The 18,886-nt window shown below is 36.3% G+C and overlaps 1 protein-coding gene across 2 annotated transcripts in view; it reads right to left on the bottom strand.

The window, feature by feature from the left end:
• The window catches only part of LOC106874657 (spindle assembly abnormal protein 6 homolog), a 47,048-nt gene that overhangs the window by 27,549 nt on the left and 613 nt on the right, over positions 1 to 18,886 (bottom strand). Inside the window, exons 2-4 of one of the 2 annotated variants that reach the window (XM_014922454.2) lie at positions 17,744 to 17,810; positions 4,410 to 4,470; positions 2,570 to 2,649 (exon numbers count right to left, since the gene is read on the bottom strand). In XM_014922454.2, the coding sequence (XP_014777940.1) occupies positions 2,570 to 2,649; positions 4,410 to 4,470; positions 17,744 to 17,808 (206 nt within the window). In that variant the 5' untranslated portion in view covers positions 17,809 to 17,810. Of the gene's footprint in view, positions 1 to 2,569; positions 2,650 to 4,409; positions 4,471 to 17,743; positions 18,110 to 18,886 lie in introns of those variants that run through there. The other variant, XM_014922455.2, reaches the window with a different exon arrangement.

The raw sequence follows: 18,886 nt of genomic DNA, 5'->3' as shown, positions 1-18,886 counted from the left end.
CTTGCTCAAGGTGCATTGCAGGAGGACTGAACCCAGAACCATGTGGTTGGGAAGTAATCTTATGGATAAAAGATTGATGATAACACTTAAAGACCAAGAATCAGTCATCAGCTGAAATGAATAATTACTTTTAATATAAAGAGAGAGATTTATTTGTATGAAAGGAAGTTTGCAAGAGGAATAATCAATGTCTTTATTTCTAAGAAATACTATAAAAAAAAAAGCCTCACCACACATAATCCAGTTAAATAACAAATCAAATGAAAAAAAAATATAAGTGAATAGTTCCCAGCATCGTCAGATAATTTACCAGGTCTCATTCTTTCTTCTTTTTTTATTTTTTGGCTAAGGTATTCAAAGATCTTTAGGAGAGTCAATAAGGTCAACATGTTTATACCCTGTGCCCTCTCTCCGAAAAATACACTTAACTCACAACCGACAAAACTAAAGCACCAAGCTTACAAAGGTACAGTATACTAAGACATAATCCACAATACTGTCCTCAGTCACCTCAGTTTATTAGTATATGTGGTAACAGTGGTGGTGGTAGTACTACTACTATCACTGCCGCCACCTACCACCACTACAACTATACTGCATCTATCTTAGCCAAATACTATGAATTAGTCTAATCTTGTGTGACATTTTAACCATAAATCATTGATAAATAACACTGTAGGGAGTTTTAACATAGTATCGAGAGATAGGTGAGAAACAAAAATAAAATGTCACTCAAAAAATAAATAATCACACCATCAAAATTTCAAAGCTACATGACAATGCATGATTAATCCAAAACAACAATATGAATAAATAAACATTACATTTGGGAGAGTATTTTGAATGTTAAAGGATTAAACAATTACAGCACTGACAAACTGATAACTCATGAATATACAAACTAACCACAGATTTTTACAATAGATTATTACCTGGTCTTTAAGTGCTAATCTTATTTTTACCACTTCTAAAAAAAAAATCTTGAACTTCCTGATTCTTTTGAAATGGTTAATCCTTATATAGCTCATTCCCTTTGCTCTGAAACAATAATCAATACATTTACAGGCTTAATTCACTGTAGCCAGTCTAATAGATAATCCTGCTGTGCTGGACAAGGCTACTACACTTTGCATCTTTTAAATTCCCTGGTTTTCACTTCTGATTTATACATGCAGGTGTGGCTGTATGGTTGAAGAAACTTGCTTTCCAACCATGTGGTCTCAGGTCCGATCCTACTGTGTGGCACTCTTGCCCTGGGTCAACCAAAGCCTGATAAGTGGATTTGGTAGATTGGTAAACAGAAACTGAAAAAACCTAGTGTGTGTGTGTGTGTATGTGTGTGTGTGTGTGTGTGCGCGCGTGCACGTGTGTGTGTGTTAATTGGGTGCCCTGGTTTTAATATCATGTGATGGTTGTAAACAAACATCACTGTCATGCAACCAAGGTTGTTTATTTCCAGTCTTCTGTGAGAACATTGTCTGGCTATAGCATGGCAAAATATTACCTTGCTTGGAAACAGGTGAGTGTTGGTGAAAGGAAAGACATACAAAATCCACCTCCAGGGAAAGTGTATCTAAAACATTCTAATTTTATCAATTAAAAAAAAATTTTAATTTTCTATATAAATAAGAGGAGAGACCACTTGCTGACCACTGGTTCAAATTGGTATCCTTTAATAATATTAATTTCTACCCTTATTATTTAATTTATTTTCTAGTTTTATTAAAATGACACATATCCTCTAGTTAGAGTAAAATGAAGCAAGTACAATTAACTGCCAGGTACAAAAAACACAAAGCAACACACCAATAGTAGTAGTAAACAAGAGTCCTTGTCTGGTCACTTGATCTGTTAGAAATAGCACCCAAATCTCCTTCAGTTCATAGTTTTCATAAAGGACATATTGAGTAATTTTGTTGTAGGTGACATATTGGATAATCTTGATGTAGGTCACAGCTAGAACACTTTGATCAATGTAATCTGGGCTAATCTATGGCTAAACACCACCATCTACAACAGAGTATGAACCCATAACACAAGGGTCAATTGTTTCATATATTCTCAATTCATCTACTTCACCTGTATACACATAGCCTTAATTTTAGACCACAATTTTCTCCTTCCCACCATCACTTAAGTGCTTTTCTTCTACATTTGGTTTGATCCCAAAAGTAACAAGATAGACTTAACTAGATCATATCAAGATTACATGTCAACAGGACTTGGTGTCTTTCAAACAAACCAATGTCAGTTGTCACATAGTGGCTGAGGGACAACACACACACACACACACACGATAGGCTTCTTTTCAGTTTCCATCTACCAAATCTACTCAAAGTTTTGATCAGCCCAGGGCTATAGTTGAAGGCACTCGCCCAAGGTGGCACACAGTAAGACTGAACTCGGAACCATGTGGTTGAGAAGCAAAGTACTTACCACACAGTCACACCTGTATCACTGAAAAAAAAACAGCCAATTTGAACAAAAATCAGTTTTTATTGGTTGGTGTCAGAATTAGGCCAGTTAGAATGCTAAGAACATGAAATTGAGAAAGAAGAAATGTATTCACCATTGGAAATCTTCTTCACCTAAATGAAGAGTGTAGAGAAAGAACAAGTCTTTCTCATCTGTTAACCGGATGACCAGTTCCTGAAATAAAAAAGAGAGAAAAAAAAAAGATAAAATACATTAACTTTTTTGTTATGAGATTTCTTAAAACCCAAACAGTAATTTTATATAAGGTGCACCACTATGATTTTGTAAAATTGAAGATTCGTTTTTTTTTTTCAACTCAGAAACGTCTCCCATAGGTTCCTGTGTATTTGCATTTCACCCCTGATATTAAAATGGTTCTTTAATTCTACTTTACAGTAATATATTGGAGTTTATTCAATCAACAGAAGCCCTTCCTGACAAAAATGAAAAAATCCAAAAATTCACAATGTGTGGTCACAAAATTAAAAACATAGTTTATAGCTATTCTCTGCAGATCTACCACATGGTAATAACATATGGAGTCATCGGGTGTATTAACTGCTAAAACAGAAACAAAGCCAAATTTTGGATGGATTTCACAGCTACATATTTTATCTAACTCAGACAGATGAAAAACAAAGCCAGCCTTGACATGATTTGAACTCCTATAGAAGGAATTAAATAAAGCATGTGGGGTATTTTGTCCAGTGCTGTACTGATTCTGCCAACCATCAGCTTCACACCATGTTTAAGCCTTTCAATACCAACTCACCTGAGACTGCCCCTGGTTCAAAGATACAAACTTCATGCTTTAACGGGAACTAAATTAAAACCTGCCATCAAATTTTCATGTTAATTTATGTTCCCAACATCAGCTTAATAATCACAAATTTGTTGTGTCTGGGGAGAGTCATTTTCTTATCGTGCCTTAAAATTTAACACACTCACCGTTAAAATTTCCACTTATTATTTTTATTTTCCTAAAATTTTCGTTGCGTCTTGCAACCTTTTCAATAGTCTTGACTCTCAGTGAGTGTGTTAAATTTTAAGGCACGATAAGAAAAAGACTCTCCCCAGACACAACAGAACATGCTTCAACACACAAAATCACATAAAAAATCTTGCAAACCAAATCCAAAAACGAAATCACAAATTTATTTTACTAAAAGGACCAAGATATCTAGCACTTTGCTGTACTCAGGAAGATCTGTCCTCCACAGCAGAAGTACTAATGCTACTTCCCCAACTAAAGAGGATCGGTCTGCAAGAGCCCTGAGCTGGTGCCACATAAAAAGTACTCATGCTGCCACCATGTAAAAGCACCCATGCAGACACCACATAAAAGCACCCATGCCAGTGCCACATAAAAAGTACCCAACACACTCTGTAAAGTGGTTGGTGTTAGAAAGGGCATCTAGCTGTAGAAACCATGCCAAATCAGACTGGAGTCTGGTGCAGCTCTCTAGCTTGCCAGCTCTGGTCAAACTATCCAACTCATTCCAGCATGGAAACAGACCTTAAAGGATGATGATGATGATGATGATGATGATGTAATTATTTCAAAATTAACTAAAACAAATGCAGAGTATTTCAACAGAAGTATGGTAACAAAAGGATTAATAACAAACATACAATGGTGATGAATCATTTCAGAAAATTCATCATTAAATTTGATATTTATTTCAATCATCATAAGTGTTACTTTTCTTTATATAGATTATATAGATCTAAAGTCCTAATACTAAAACTAATACAAATAAGCAATGATAATGATTTTTTTTTTTTTTGCACCTAATTACATCCAACTAATTTTTCAGAGAAACAGGAAAAAGAAAAGAATCATTTACTTAAAACTGAATAAATGCAATGCTCCTACAAGAATTATGATTTATCGTCAATGAAAATGTAAATTAAAAAAAAAATTATCGATTTACCTTTTTCTGGATAGGATCTGTCACATGGTTCATTTCAATCTTGAAATGAAGATAGACTTTCCTGAGATAAAAAGTGAATATTGTATCATTTTATATCCAAACAGTTTAAGAAATATTCAGTAAATATACTCAAGTTTAAACACATTAAAGATGTTTGAATAACAATTTGAATACATAATACAAAAATTATCTTGAAACCTAATGGATTTTTTCCAAAATTATTAGTCTTTTTATTTATTATTTATTCGGGGAATAGTGATCAATTTGCATGAATGTGTAGAGAATCACACAAAATGATTTGCGATATTAGGCAAAAGCATGGTCATGTGATTAAGTTCACTTGCCATCCACATAGTCCCATTGCATAGCATTTTGGGCAAGATGTAAACTGAAAGATACTTGCTGTATATATATATATATATATATATATATATATATATATATATAAGACCCATCAATCTAAGTAAAATCGCATTTGTCGTAGATACTGGTGTTACACAAATGGCACTTGTGTCGGTGGCACATAAAAACACCCATTACACTCTTGAAGTGGTTGGCATTAGGGAAGGCATTCAGCAATAGAAACCATGTCAAATCAGACTGGAGTCTGGTGCAGCCTTCCAGAACTCTGGTCAAACTGTCCAACCCATATAGATAATGGATGTTAAATGATGATGATGAGATATATTTGATTAACAAGAGAGATGGAAGATGGAAGATACAAGAATTTTTATTGATCACTAAAATTGTTTCAACCGATCTGAGCCAGTGAAGAAGCTTTACCGACAAAATATCAGGTGTATACCATACGATTTATTAACTAATAATATATATCTTTTATAATTTGTCTTTTATTTCAGTCATTACTCTGAGGCTTTGCAGGGGCACCACCTTAAAGAATTTTAGTCAGATGAATTAACCCCTGGTACTTATTCTACCATTGTCTTTTGCCAAACTGCAAACTGCTAAGTTATGACACCGTCCAACTTGTGCCAGCATGGAAAACGGATGTTAAACAATGATTATATGTAGACAGACAGACAGAAAGATAGATAGATAGATAGATAGATATGACAGACATTTTTCAGTCCTGGGACCATAGTGGAAGCTGAGGGTAGCTACTTTGTTATCTCCCAGCCATACTTTTATATTTAAGGTGGCGAGCTGGCAGAAACGTTAGTACGCTTAGCAGTATTTCTTCTGTCTACCTTCTGAGTTCAAATTCCACAAAGGTCGACTTTGCTTCTCAGCCTTTCAGGGTCAATAAATTAAGTACAAGTTGCATACTGGTGTTGATCTAATCGACTGGCCCACTCCCCAAAGATTTCGGGCCTTGTGCCTAGAGTAGAAATGAATATACTTTTATATTTGGATGTAGTATTGTGATGTGTCTTCCCTTTATGCAAACTGTGAAATTTAGCCCCAAAACACACACACGTTAACATGTACCTCCTTGCGACAATGTAAACTTTCATTTAATCAAGAAATCCTTGGCCTGAAGAGTAGCCTGTGGTATACACCTTGCTTGGATATTTATCACTTCTGAGCCCGGATCTTATCTACACAATTCCTTAACTCTTGTATATATATATATATATATATATATATATACTCTTTTACTTGTTTCAGTCATTTGACTGCGGCTATGCTGGAGCACCAACTTTAGTCAAGCAAAGTGACGGGGACATAAACACACCAGACACACAAACATACACACACACATATATATACATATGTACGACAGGCTTCTTTCAGTTTCTGTCTACCAAATCCACCCACAAGGCTTTGGTCGGCCTGAGGCTATAGTAGAAGACACTTGCCCAAGATGCCACGCAGTGGGACTGAACCCGGAACCATGTGGTTGGGAAGCAAGCTATTTACCACACAGCTACTCCTGTGCCTATGTATATATATATATATACACACATAGGTGTTTAGAGTAAATCCCAGCTGTTTTCACTTGAAGCACATCTGCTTATTCCATTATTACAATCAATATATATCCATTATTACTGCTGTGTCTAAATTAAAATGCCACCAGTCCTCAGTCAAATCGTCCAACCCATGCTAGCATGGAAAGCGGACGTTAAACGATGATGATGATGATTAAAATTGAGGATTATGGAAATATTATTTGCAGAGTTGTTGAATTCAACTACAGTCTGTTGTTGGAAAGAAACACAGGTTGACATGAGATTTAATAGACAAAAGAGAAAAGGAGAGTCATCCCTGTATGGTCCGCCTAGGATATGAGGAAATTGTGTTTTGATATTGCAAAGACTATTGGTGATGCTCCTGATTAATATTTAAATATAAATGCCTCATTCAAATGTATTTTCATATTATAAAATTTTCTTATTTCTTTATTGCCCACAAGGGGCTAAACATAGAGGGGACAAACGAGGACAGACAAAAGGATTAAGTCAATTACATCGACCCCTGTGCGTAACTGGTACTTAATTTATCAACCCCAAAAGGATGAAAGGCAAAGTCGAGCTCGGTGGAATTTGAACTCAGAACGTAACGGCAGATGAAATACCGCTAAGCATTTCGCCCGGCGTGCTGACGTTTCTGCCAGCTCACCGCCTTGTATTATAAAATTTTCTGTCTGACAATTTCTCTAATAGGAAATTCCTTACATGGCTTTATAACATATAAACCTTTGTGATACCTATTAGAAAATGAAACATGCATAATGGAGAATAAATTATACCACAAAATTTCCATTTTCCTATCTTATACATATATATATATATATATATATATATATATATATGTGCGTGTGTGAGTGTGTGTGTGTATGTGCATATATATGTATGCATGCAACATATGAATGTATCTCCTCTTGACATCACATGATACTGGTAAATGATTATCACTATCTTAGTGTCTTTCATTTCCAATCTTCCATGAAAGCATGTCTGATCACAGAGAAATATTACCTTCGCTTTGAAACAGAAGAGGATTGGCATCAGAAAAAGCATTCAACCACAGTAAATCTGCCTCAACAAATTCCATCTAACTCATACAAGCTTGGCAAGCTGGACACTAAAATAACGATGAGATTTATTAATTGAGTTCCTTTATGCTCTGCATTCAATTTCTGTGGAAGTTAAGTTTGCTTTCATACTTCTAAGACCAATGAAATAAATACCAGTAATGTTTACTAAATTGACAGTTCAGCCACCTCACTCCACCAGAAAATGTGTTATCTTCTGCTTGTAGAACAGTTGTTTAGTGAAAGGTAAATAAGTAGCCTTGAACTATGTAGGTTCTCTAAGACTATTGTGACAGATGCTATTGATGTTGAGTTTGACCTTCTGTAACTTGATAACTGCAGGAAAAACATGGGCAGGGCGTGAATTCCAAAGAGCAGTGCATGGTAAACCATACAAACTACTGACTCTTTCACTGACCATCAGTCACTCTCATGGTCTTTATGCTAATGTATCTACTATAAATGAGTGTGTGTGTGTGTAAAGGCTACGAAACAGTGTGTCCTTAAGAAAATGGATTTTCAAAATCTGCATCCCAATGACATTCAATTATAATTAATCATCATCATCATCACCACCGTTTAACGTCTGTTTTCCATGCTAGCATGGGTTGGACGATTTGAATGAGGACTGGCGAATCAGATGGCTGCACCAGGCTCCAATCTGATCTGGCAGAGTTTCTACAGCTGGATGCCCTTCCTAACGCCAACCACTCCGAGAGTGTCGCGAGTGCTTTTATATGTACGTACGTACATACACACACACACACACATATATATTTAGATATATATATAAGTATATATTATGTTCTGAGTTCAAACACACATACATGAGGCACTCATCTGTAAAAGTACTTACTATATATATACAGTGATACCTCGATACACGAGTAAACTTGCTCCCGGAGACCGCTCGTAAACCAAAAACTTGTGAAGCAGAGCAACAACTTCCCATAGCAGCAACGAAACCCCAAAATATAATAATCAAAAAATATAATTTGCAATGAGAAATAACTCTACAAATCTACCATTCTTTATCTTCTGTCTCCATCTTTTACACCTTTCCCCTCTTTATATATATTTACCACACTCTTTATCACTCTCTCTCTCTCTCTCTCTCTCTCTCTGTATATGTAAATCTCTCACTCAGGTTGCTTCTCTCTCTCTCTCTCTCTCTTGATATGACATGTAATTGCCTTCATACTTGTAATACTTTTACTTTCATTTTGTGATAGACAGCTATCACACAGAAAATGCTAGCTTCCAAATCCTGTTTTTTGATTAGGTAAAAATGATCAAACATTAAACCTCTGTAACATTTTTGAGAAATTTTTCTGGAATAAACGAATCACAAAATCAGATTCAGCATGAAAAAGTACATCAATATACCAAATTTGAAGATTTTGTTTCACTTAATTTCAAAATCTGTGACAACAATAGAAATGTTCTCTCTCTCTCTCTCTCTCCCCTCTCCCTATTTGTCTAACTCTGTCATTTATGCTTTTCTCATTGTAAACATTCCCCCTTTCTATAAATGTATACCACATTCTCTCTCACTCTTTCTTTATATGTATATCGCTCAAGTAATGTTTGGTAGGCTGCTATTGGCATGGTATTTCATTAAAGCACTGAGAGTTAAAAAATCAAAACCCCTAAATCAATTATACAAACTCCTTGATCTTAATTAACCCTTTAGCATTTAAATCAACCATATCAGGCCCACATATTCTACCCGTTTTATGTTCAAAGTGACAACATCCAGCCTCTCACACCCATTCTGCAATGTCACACTAAAAATAAACAATCACATCATCAAAATTTCAAAGCTGTGAGATAACGCAGGATTAATTCAAAACAACAAATAGGCATTACATTTAACAGAGTAATGCTAAAGGATTAAAGCCTCCGATCAACATTTCATGTTAATTTATGCTCCAAATACCAGCTTAATAATGTTTTAATAATGCTTTATTATTTTAAAAATGAACTGAAATAAACAAAGTGTATTTCAATAGAAATATGGTAAGAAATGGGTCATGCTAGGGTCACGATTCAACCAGTTCTATCAGCACAATACCAGAGTAGATTTGATATGACTGAATGCAAAATATATTTTATCATCACTATCATCATACAGAATACATTTTATGAGTAATATTATTAATATACAATAGAAAAACCAGAGTATTAGTAATATCTTGAACAAAAGGAGAGGAGAAGGATCCAGTGGCAAGAAATGTTCACAAGAAAAGTAAAGAACTGACAGCATGCACAGTGAGATCAGAGAAATAAGTGGCTGATGATAATGAATGGAAATCTTGGATTAAAGTAGGTACTAAAATCTTACACATAATGAACATAATTAGCTAAGCAAATCAAAACGGAACCAACCAGCATGATATGACATGAAATGATAGTGACTACAACATCACCCCATTCATATTCTATATTCTTGAAACAAATTGCATACATGAAGTGCACAGACCTAACTGTGTACAGGTGCAGGCATGGTTTTGTGGTTAAGAAGTTCACTTCCAAACCATGCAGTTTCAGGTTCAGTCCCACTATGCAGCACCTCAAGCTAGCATCTTCTATGATAGCTTCAGGCCAACCAAAGCTTTATGAGTGCATTTGATAGACGAAGACTAAAAAAGAAGTTCATCATACATGTGTGCGTGTGAGAGAGAGAAATTGAGAGAGAGAGAGAGAGTAGTGGGGGAGGGTCCACATATTTGTTTAAATCAGAGATCGCTTATTCATAAGTCATGATATCTATGCAGTGTTCTTGTTCACATTTCTCATATCTTTGAAGCTCTGCAGAATAAGAGATCCTTTACTTGAACATGAGCATCCAACTGTAAAACAATGCCTCAATAACATACCCACCTAACCCATGCCAGCATTGAAAAATAGACATAAAATGAATGAAAGAAACAAAGTGACCTCACAGTAAAACTAAAACCATTATTTCCAGAAGATAGTAGTAAAAAAAAAAGATACTGAAATAGGATGAGCTAAACTTTATAACAAGGCAAATTTGAATATCATTATCTTCTTAACATATATAAATGCTAAGGCGGTGAGCTGGCAGAAACGTTAGAACATCGGGCGAAATGCTTAGTGGTATTTCATCTGTTTTTACATTCTGAGTTCAAATTCCGCCAAGGTTGACTTTGCCTTTCATCCTTTTGGGGTCGATAAATTAAGTAGCAGTTGTATACTGGGGTTGATCTAATAGACTGGGCCCCCTCCCCAAAAATTTCAAGCCTTGTGCCAAGAGTAGAAAAGAATATAGAAAAATGCTAATCTAAATATGTCCGAAGTTGCAGGTCATTATTTTTCATTGTCCTCATAATTTCAATGTCCAATTTCCCATGCTTGCAGGGATTTGATGGAGTTTATTGAAATAGATTTTTCTATGGCCAGATGCTCTTCCTGTCACCAACCATCACCTGTTTCAAAGCAAGGTCCACGATTCCTCATGGTTGGATATGTTTTCGTAGACCACTGGAAATGAATGACACCACTTGTATGACAGTGACAATCATTTTACAACTAGCACACAATGTCAAGACAACAAGACAAAGCATACTGACTCAAACATACACACACATGTACCAATCTCTTCTTCTTACGGGCCTTTGGGCCTGAAATATATAAATGTTACTCAACTTCCCATTACACATTGTTAGAAGTTCTCCTTCATTTTTTGTTATTATTTATATATATATATATATATATATATATATATATATATATATATATATATACATATCATCATCATCGTCGTTTAACGTCTGTTTTCCATGCTAGCATGGGTTGGATGGTTTGACCAGGGTCTGGGAAGCCAGGAGGCTGCACCAGGCTCCAGTCTGATCTGGCCGTGTTTCTACAGCTGGATGCCCTTCCTAATGCTAACCACTCCGTGAGTGTAGTGGGTGCTTTTTACGTGCCACTGGCACAGGGGCCAGAGGAGGCTGGCAGCGGTCACGATCAGTTGGTGCTTTTTACGTGCCACCGGCACGGAAGCCAGTCAAGGTGGCGCTGTCATCAGCCACATTCGGATATATATATATACACACACACACACAAGCTTCTTTCAGTTTCCATCTACCAATCCACTCACAAGACTTTGGTTGGCTTGGGGCTGTAGTGGAAGGCACTTGCCCAAGGTGCCATGCAGTAATACTGAACCAAGAACCATATGGTTGGGAAGCAAACTTCTTAGCGCACTGCTGCTTGCATAAAATAATTGTTTAGATAACAGTATGTTTGTACAAGCACTTTAAAGTAGTGATATGGCCCCAGTGAACTCAGTGTGTGTTACATGACTGATTCTCTATTGAGCCATATCATTTCCAACTGTGAAACCAATAATCTGGAAAAGAGCTGCAGCTACATCATGCTGACTTGTACTAGACACACTGCTTGAAAACAAAGGAACAAGGTAACAACAACAACACATATTTACAAGAGACATTCATACATACATGATGATGATGATGATGATTTATACATACATCATAAATAGTGTCAAAAATGTTAGATACTTAAAGCTATCTGATTGTGCATTAGTATAGTTCACTAAAGCATGGAAAGAAAAAAACATCATCATAATCATTATTGTTTTAATGTCCACTTTCCTGTTTCCATGGGTCAAACAGAGTTTGTTAAGGTAGATTTTTCTACGGCTAGGTGCCTTTCTTGTTGCCAACCCTCACCTGCTTCCATGCAAAGTCATATTTCCCCGTGGTTAGACGTGCTTTCACAGAAGATCAGAAGTGAATGACACTGCATATATGATGGAGACATTCATTTACAACTATCATGAGACGTCAAGACAAGCAGGTACAAAGGCACATACATATACACCCCAAAGAAAATTTACACACACACACACACACACATACATATACATGACTAGCTTTAAGTTTCTGTCAACAAAATTGATTCACAAGGTTTTGGTTGACTCAGGGCTATAGTAGAAGATACTTGCCCAAGGTGCCATGCGGTGGGACTAAACCAGAAACCACACACTTAGGAAGTAAACATTTTAACCACACAGCCATGCCAGCAAAGCAATGCTGTATTTTACAAAGTCTTTTTTTTTTGTCATCATTAATGTTTAGAGTGCCAATGAGATGACGCAAAAAAAGCATACTATCTACTTACTGTCAAACTAGCTTTTTGTCTAGATATGAGGACAGCTATGTAAAGAAGTGCTGATCTCTAACTGTGGGGGGAACCTGTGGAAGAGGCAGACCCAGGAAGAAATGGGACAAGGTGGTGAAGCATGATCTCACAGAGGTGGTAACAAGAGATCAAAACCTTTGGCAATTTGCTGTGCTTGAGAAGACATGTCAAGCCAAGTAAAATTGTAGTCAAGATCAGTGCCAGTGACATGTAAAAGACACTCACAACACTCTAGGAGTGGTTGGCATTAGAAAGAGCATCCAGCCATAGAAACCAAGCCAAAAGAGCCTGGTACAGTTCTCTGACTTACCAGTTCCAGTCAAACCATCTAACCCCTGCCAGCATGGAAAACAGACATATGATGATGATGATGATGATGATGATATAAGGTGGTGAGCTGGCAGAGTTGTTAGCATGCCAGACAAAATGCTTAGTGGCATTTTGTCCATTTTTACATTCTGAGTTCAAATTCCACCAAGGTCCAACTTTGCCTTTCATCCTTACGGAGTTGATAGAATAGGTAGCAGTGAAGCACTGAGGTCAACATAATCAATTAGCCCCCTCCCCAAAAATGTCAGGCGTTGTGTCTACAGTAGAAAATATTTTAATAAGATACTAGCAGAGATACCCGGCGTTGCCAGTGTTACATGCAATTGAAGAATTAGACTTTTCTGTTATATTTTCTCTAATGAACTGGAATACCTATGATTCGAATTTCATCAAAATTGCAGATGAGGGTTCTTTCCTTCTTTACACACCCTAAAAAAATTCTCATCATGACACATGTATCCCATACTACTGATCTTTATGCGCAGATTCCAAAATTCCAGTCTTATGGAACCTGTTAAAAGGATTTTGCTCCTGAAAAATGGAGGTAACGGAGCTCTAAAATGTGGGAGTTAAGGCCCCTATTGGGGGTGGGGGTTTTAATATCAACCAGAGAAGTTGAATTGCTGAGAATCTTTTTAACTTGTGTCTTATATGTATTGTTCAAATTTCTTTGAAATAGGAAATATTTGTATGTTCACAGGGTTTGTAAAAGAGAGGAAAGCTACAGGAAACCAAAAGACGAATGATCACAATAAGCAGTCAGTTACCCTACCCTAGTCATTACTACTCCCCAATGTAGAATTCCTCACCATACAGGTGACAGGCACAGCCATAAAATGCATTACAGATCTATAGCAATTCGAAGGGCATGACCCAACTCAAACTGTGTGACATGAGGGCTAAGGGGAAATGAAAGTGTCACCTCTGGAGTTTGCAAATGACCATTATACTGATAGGTAACTGGACAGAATAAATTTACAATCTATGAATGTCTTTCAATAACCAGTCACTCATCTGGGAAGGCCTTGAAATCAATGTTACCATCGGGAGACCATGTGTGACCCAGTGATAATAAAAAGACTCAAAGGAGGTCTGCAACGAAATAACTTTACTGAACACTTTGCAACTGAATCAGTGGAGGCAAAGATGCCTCTCATTTACTTGACAATTTATGCACCACATTGCAGAAATCGCAATCTAAGTATATCTCAAAGCAAACTCTTACACTGTTGTACCATTGAATTACAAATAACGCTCATCTTTTATGCTCGGGTGACCCTACAGCTTCCAAGAGTACAAGTGTATTCGATTTTGCTTAGATGAAATGACTAAATTGTGGGTGTTAAGTCCCCATGAAGGGGTCTTTCTAACTTCTAAGAAGATGAAATTTTAGAAATATTACTTCATTTGTGTCTAATATCTATGGTTAAAATTTCATCAACAGCAAAAATATACGAATATATGAACAATAGGGTTCTACAATTAAAAACATTCATCTCTCATTTTTCTTAGACGAAGAGCCTTATCTAAACAGCAAAATCTTTTTCCACATACTCCTTTGGTTACCACTGCTCTATCTCACAGAAAACAAAGTTCTGCTTCTGCAATGAGTCTGTCCTCTCCATCCTCCTCAATGGACCAGAAATATGGCTGCTTGTGAATAGCAGAACCTTGAGAGCCACCAAGAACATCAGAAGATATCATCAAATTGCCAAAAAAAAAAACTGCATGCTTGCACACTCAGCCCACAGTCTCATAGTTATCCAGCACATGTGCTGGTGCAGACATGCCCTCTGCCTCCAACCATATTGTCCTACCAGGACCTTATGCTCATTCAACACAGCAGTTGTGGGCTAGAAGAGGCCCCCACGGCAGGCCTCAGATGATTGGACATGATTAAGGAAAATCTCCAGAGGCTCGATGTCTTCCTGGTGGACACTGTGGGGTTGGCACAGAACCACCAGTAATGGGGAGCACTGGTGGACATGGTCAGCTCTACACACAATGATGCCTCTGAGAGCACTAACATAGGATGACTCCAGCCACATCAAGCAAGAGAATGAAGCAAGCAAGGCCTTGGTAGGATGATCTGGCAGGAGGTGGAGGGCATGTCTGTACCAGCACATGCGCTGAATAACTATGAGATGGGAAGCTGTGGGCTGATGTGTGCACACATGCAACTTTTTATTGGCAATGTGATATCATCTGATGTTCTCAGGGTTCTGCTATTGAAGCTGTCAATCCTCTTTGCCAGGGTCTTTGTCTTCATGAGAGGATACATTGAACTGGCACTTATTGACAAAGATTGTCTCCAATCTCATTTAACAAGTGATCTGATTTTCGTGGCTTACTCAGAAGAAAGGGACAATGCCCATGACCCTCATATACTCCCAGAGATTAATCAGATCAATGAAATTTATATTCAGTTAGAACATCAATAAGTTGTCATCTATTGGGAAAACATTGATGAGAAGCATACTACAGAGGGATGATTCCCCGAGAAGGGGAGGGGTTAGCAGAATAATTAGTGTGGAATCTACAAAATGGGGAAGAGATGTATCAGGTGAGTTTGAGTGGAGAGCCACAAGCCCAACCAGCAATGAGAAGTAAAGGCCACTACATCAGAGTAAGAAAACAGAATGCCTGTTTGCCAGAAGTGAGAAGTAAGCACATACCAATCAGTGAAGTAGCCTTTCTCTGGATACATATGTGTAGCAGCAGCACCATCCCAGATGTAGGAACAGTTTTCTACAGTGCATTTTACTTGGGATTTGTAGAGAGTTAGCAACTGTTGAGAGCTGAAGTAATTTCTGTCCTTAAACAAGAAGTCTTTTGAATGCTGTTTTCACAACATTATTCATGTGAGAATCCCAGGAGAGATCCTCAGTAATTGTAAGGCCTAGCAATTGTAATGACATAGAAGTGTTTTACTTGCAGGGAAACAAGATTGTTTCTTTAATGTGCAATGATGGTGCCTTAGTACTTTTGAAAGACATAAGCTTATGTATAAATTGAAGAATACTTTGAAGGACCTTAATATAGACAATGCATGTTTAATGTGAAGTCACTAGATTGAATGCTAATAACATCTGTGTTATTAGGTAGTTAATGAGAGTTGATGGAGTGTGTGTAAAAGCATACTGTGATGATTGAGTCCAACAGGAAACTTCAGATTCAAGATATAAATATTGTTGGAACTACTACATAGGCAGCTTAGCTAAGACGTTCTCAAATCCAGCATGACCAAAGCTTTTGCAGACATCAAATAACACTTTCAGTGAATTTCTCAAAAGGCAAGTGAGCACTAGTGAGAGACAAGAGCAGATCTCCATAAGACCTGGCACTCCAGAAATCATGCTGATGGTTACTGAGGAGAGAGAAAGAGACTTAACATGAGATGACTGTTAAAGACTGATACTGGAATAGAAGAAAGAGTGAATGGTTGACAGCTGATTCTGAGATGTTGCTCTTACTGAAATGGAACTATAAAGAGGAAGACTGAAGAATTTGCTGAGGATTGCAGATAGGTTAATGGAAGAGACATTGTCAGAGTTAATGATTTTCTTGGTTTGAAGTGACCTAGGATGATTTAGCAATTGGAGTGTATATGTACATTGTGGTGATATTGTTGGAAGGAAAGTTTACAAGAATTTTTGCAGAGTTTGTGCGTTGTGGAGAAGGATGCACAGCAAACAGCAAATGTAGGATCTTAACTCTATGGGAGTACTTACTTAACCATCATAGTTAAAGTAAGGTGTATAGAAGATCATTTTGATAAAACTTTAAAAGAACTGGCCCCAACTTGGAAGACTAGAATGCTTGTAAGCTGTGTAATGCAGAGGCAAGCTTGCTTAAAATATTTTACAGTATTTAGGTTTTGACAAAAAAAAAAACAAAAAAAAACGGAAACACTTGAAGTTGGTGATTAGGGTTAGGGTTAGGATTAAGGTTAGGGCTTTTGTTACGCCGAAAACGGGTGGTGTACGTATTCTTTATCTGAGCCAAATGCTGATATGCCAGGGATTACTTTCCAATAATTTCTAAATTTATGAACACAAAACATATTTCTCTATCATTTGGATGCGTAAAATCTTTGTGTTATTCTCTGTTTACTAACCAACGAAAATTTATCTTCATAGTAAACTTATTTGCCCGGTTTAACACAACCAGCTGGCTCTAAGATGTCTTCAGCAATCTAATAACTTCCGCCTTTCTGCAACCAGACTTAGTTGCTCTGTAAAAGATTACAGTCAGTACCCTTCCTCCAGTGATTAGGCTATTAGAATAAAAGAAAGAAACTGGTTGTGTCCCTCTCGACTCCGATTTCACATCTCCGAGAATATCCGACATTGCCTTTTATCAAGACCGGGGCAAATAAAATAAGTACATGCCTATGAGAGAAATTAGTATTTATCGGTTGTTTATTCGGTAAGTTTTCAGATTAACACCCGCAAAAAAAATTACCGTTTATTCTGTCTTTAAACAAAAATGTTCAAATGAAAAATAATCGGTATGTCAAGACCAGCATTTCTTGTGCAATCAGTATTACTAGAACTAGATCTATGACAATTATCAACTATCATATCTCAATGCAGGCTGTAACTACATCCAAATGTGTTTCATTTAATTACATTAATAGAGATAGGCACTCAATATAAATAAAGATTGGGGTAGGATAAGTTAAGAAAATGAAGGCATATATTTCTAATTCACTAATATATATATAAACGTCGAACGATAAAAATGTATATATATGACAAAAATGCAAGTATCGGGTTGTATCTTTCAATAAAAGAAGGAATGGATTTTTACAAACCTTTCATCTCGATCTGAACATCGCATAGTTACAGCAAGCTTTTTGGCAAACAAATCCTCCGCCATTGCTATAAAATGTAGACGAAGTGTCTAATTAAACTTGTAGGCAGTAATTGAACAACATCGGTAATTTCGCCATAACGATTACAAGTAAACAACAATTAATGTTACCGCTACAACCAAATTTTCACTTGGCAGCTGGATTTATAATAATAAATATAGCAACTAGTTACATTTTGAAACAAAAGTAATTAATATGAAACTGATATATTTTGTCATCTGGTTATATTTGTCATTTATATGTGAAAAGTTCAGTTAGCTACAGTAGTTAAACACCTGCCATGTCTAAACTTGTTTTTGAGCTCCGCGCCTAGGTTGCTCTAAAATATCACTAATGTTTAGTGAAACGAAATTTATATACAATTAAGTTTTATTTCTTTTTCTTGCAAGTTATCTATATTCAACAAGAAAAATGTTTATTTAATTGGAGTTTCTTTTCAACTGAAAATAGTAATGAGCATTTATTAACAAGGCAAGATCAGTTGCAATTTCCATTCTTTCTTAAAATTAAATAACATGGAACGAAAAAGTTGTTAGAAGTTCGGACGTAAAAATCAGATACAAAAAAAAAACTAGAGAATTTTCTTTTAGAATGAAATATTATAAACGTATCAAAAGTATTATTTTAATGTAGCCATATATATATCTATATATCTATATATATACACACACAAATACATATATATATATCTATATACACACACACACACATTCTTTGATTTAGTTTAATATAAATAGACTTAATTTTCAGAAAACCAATGGAAGTGGAAACCGAGACTAAGGGAATTGGAACTGGTACCAATTAGAGATATTTTTCATAAAATATTTCTTCGTTTTTTCAATGCTTTCATTGTCTTCTTCAACTTTTAACATCAAGGCCTTTGCATATCAAGGTACAAATTCTCAGGATTTTATTTTTTTTTTTTTAATGTGTGTGTGTGTGTGCGTGCGTGTATAGCTGAGGTGTATTCCGTTAAGAATGTATTAGAGGACAAAACATGTGTAGTGGTCATTAAACAGCTGTCGAATCGTACTCCCTCTTACTTTTGACTATTTATTCTTTAATTTATATATATATATATAT

This window comes from Octopus bimaculoides, chromosome 7, assembly GCF_001194135.2.
Source record: "Octopus bimaculoides isolate UCB-OBI-ISO-001 chromosome 7, ASM119413v2, whole genome shotgun sequence".
In the NCBI taxonomy this organism is placed as follows: domain Eukaryota; kingdom Metazoa; phylum Mollusca; class Cephalopoda; order Octopoda; family Octopodidae; genus Octopus; species Octopus bimaculoides.
The sequence above is the reverse complement of the archived record's forward strand: the minus strand, read 5'-3'. Positions and strand labels throughout refer to the sequence as shown.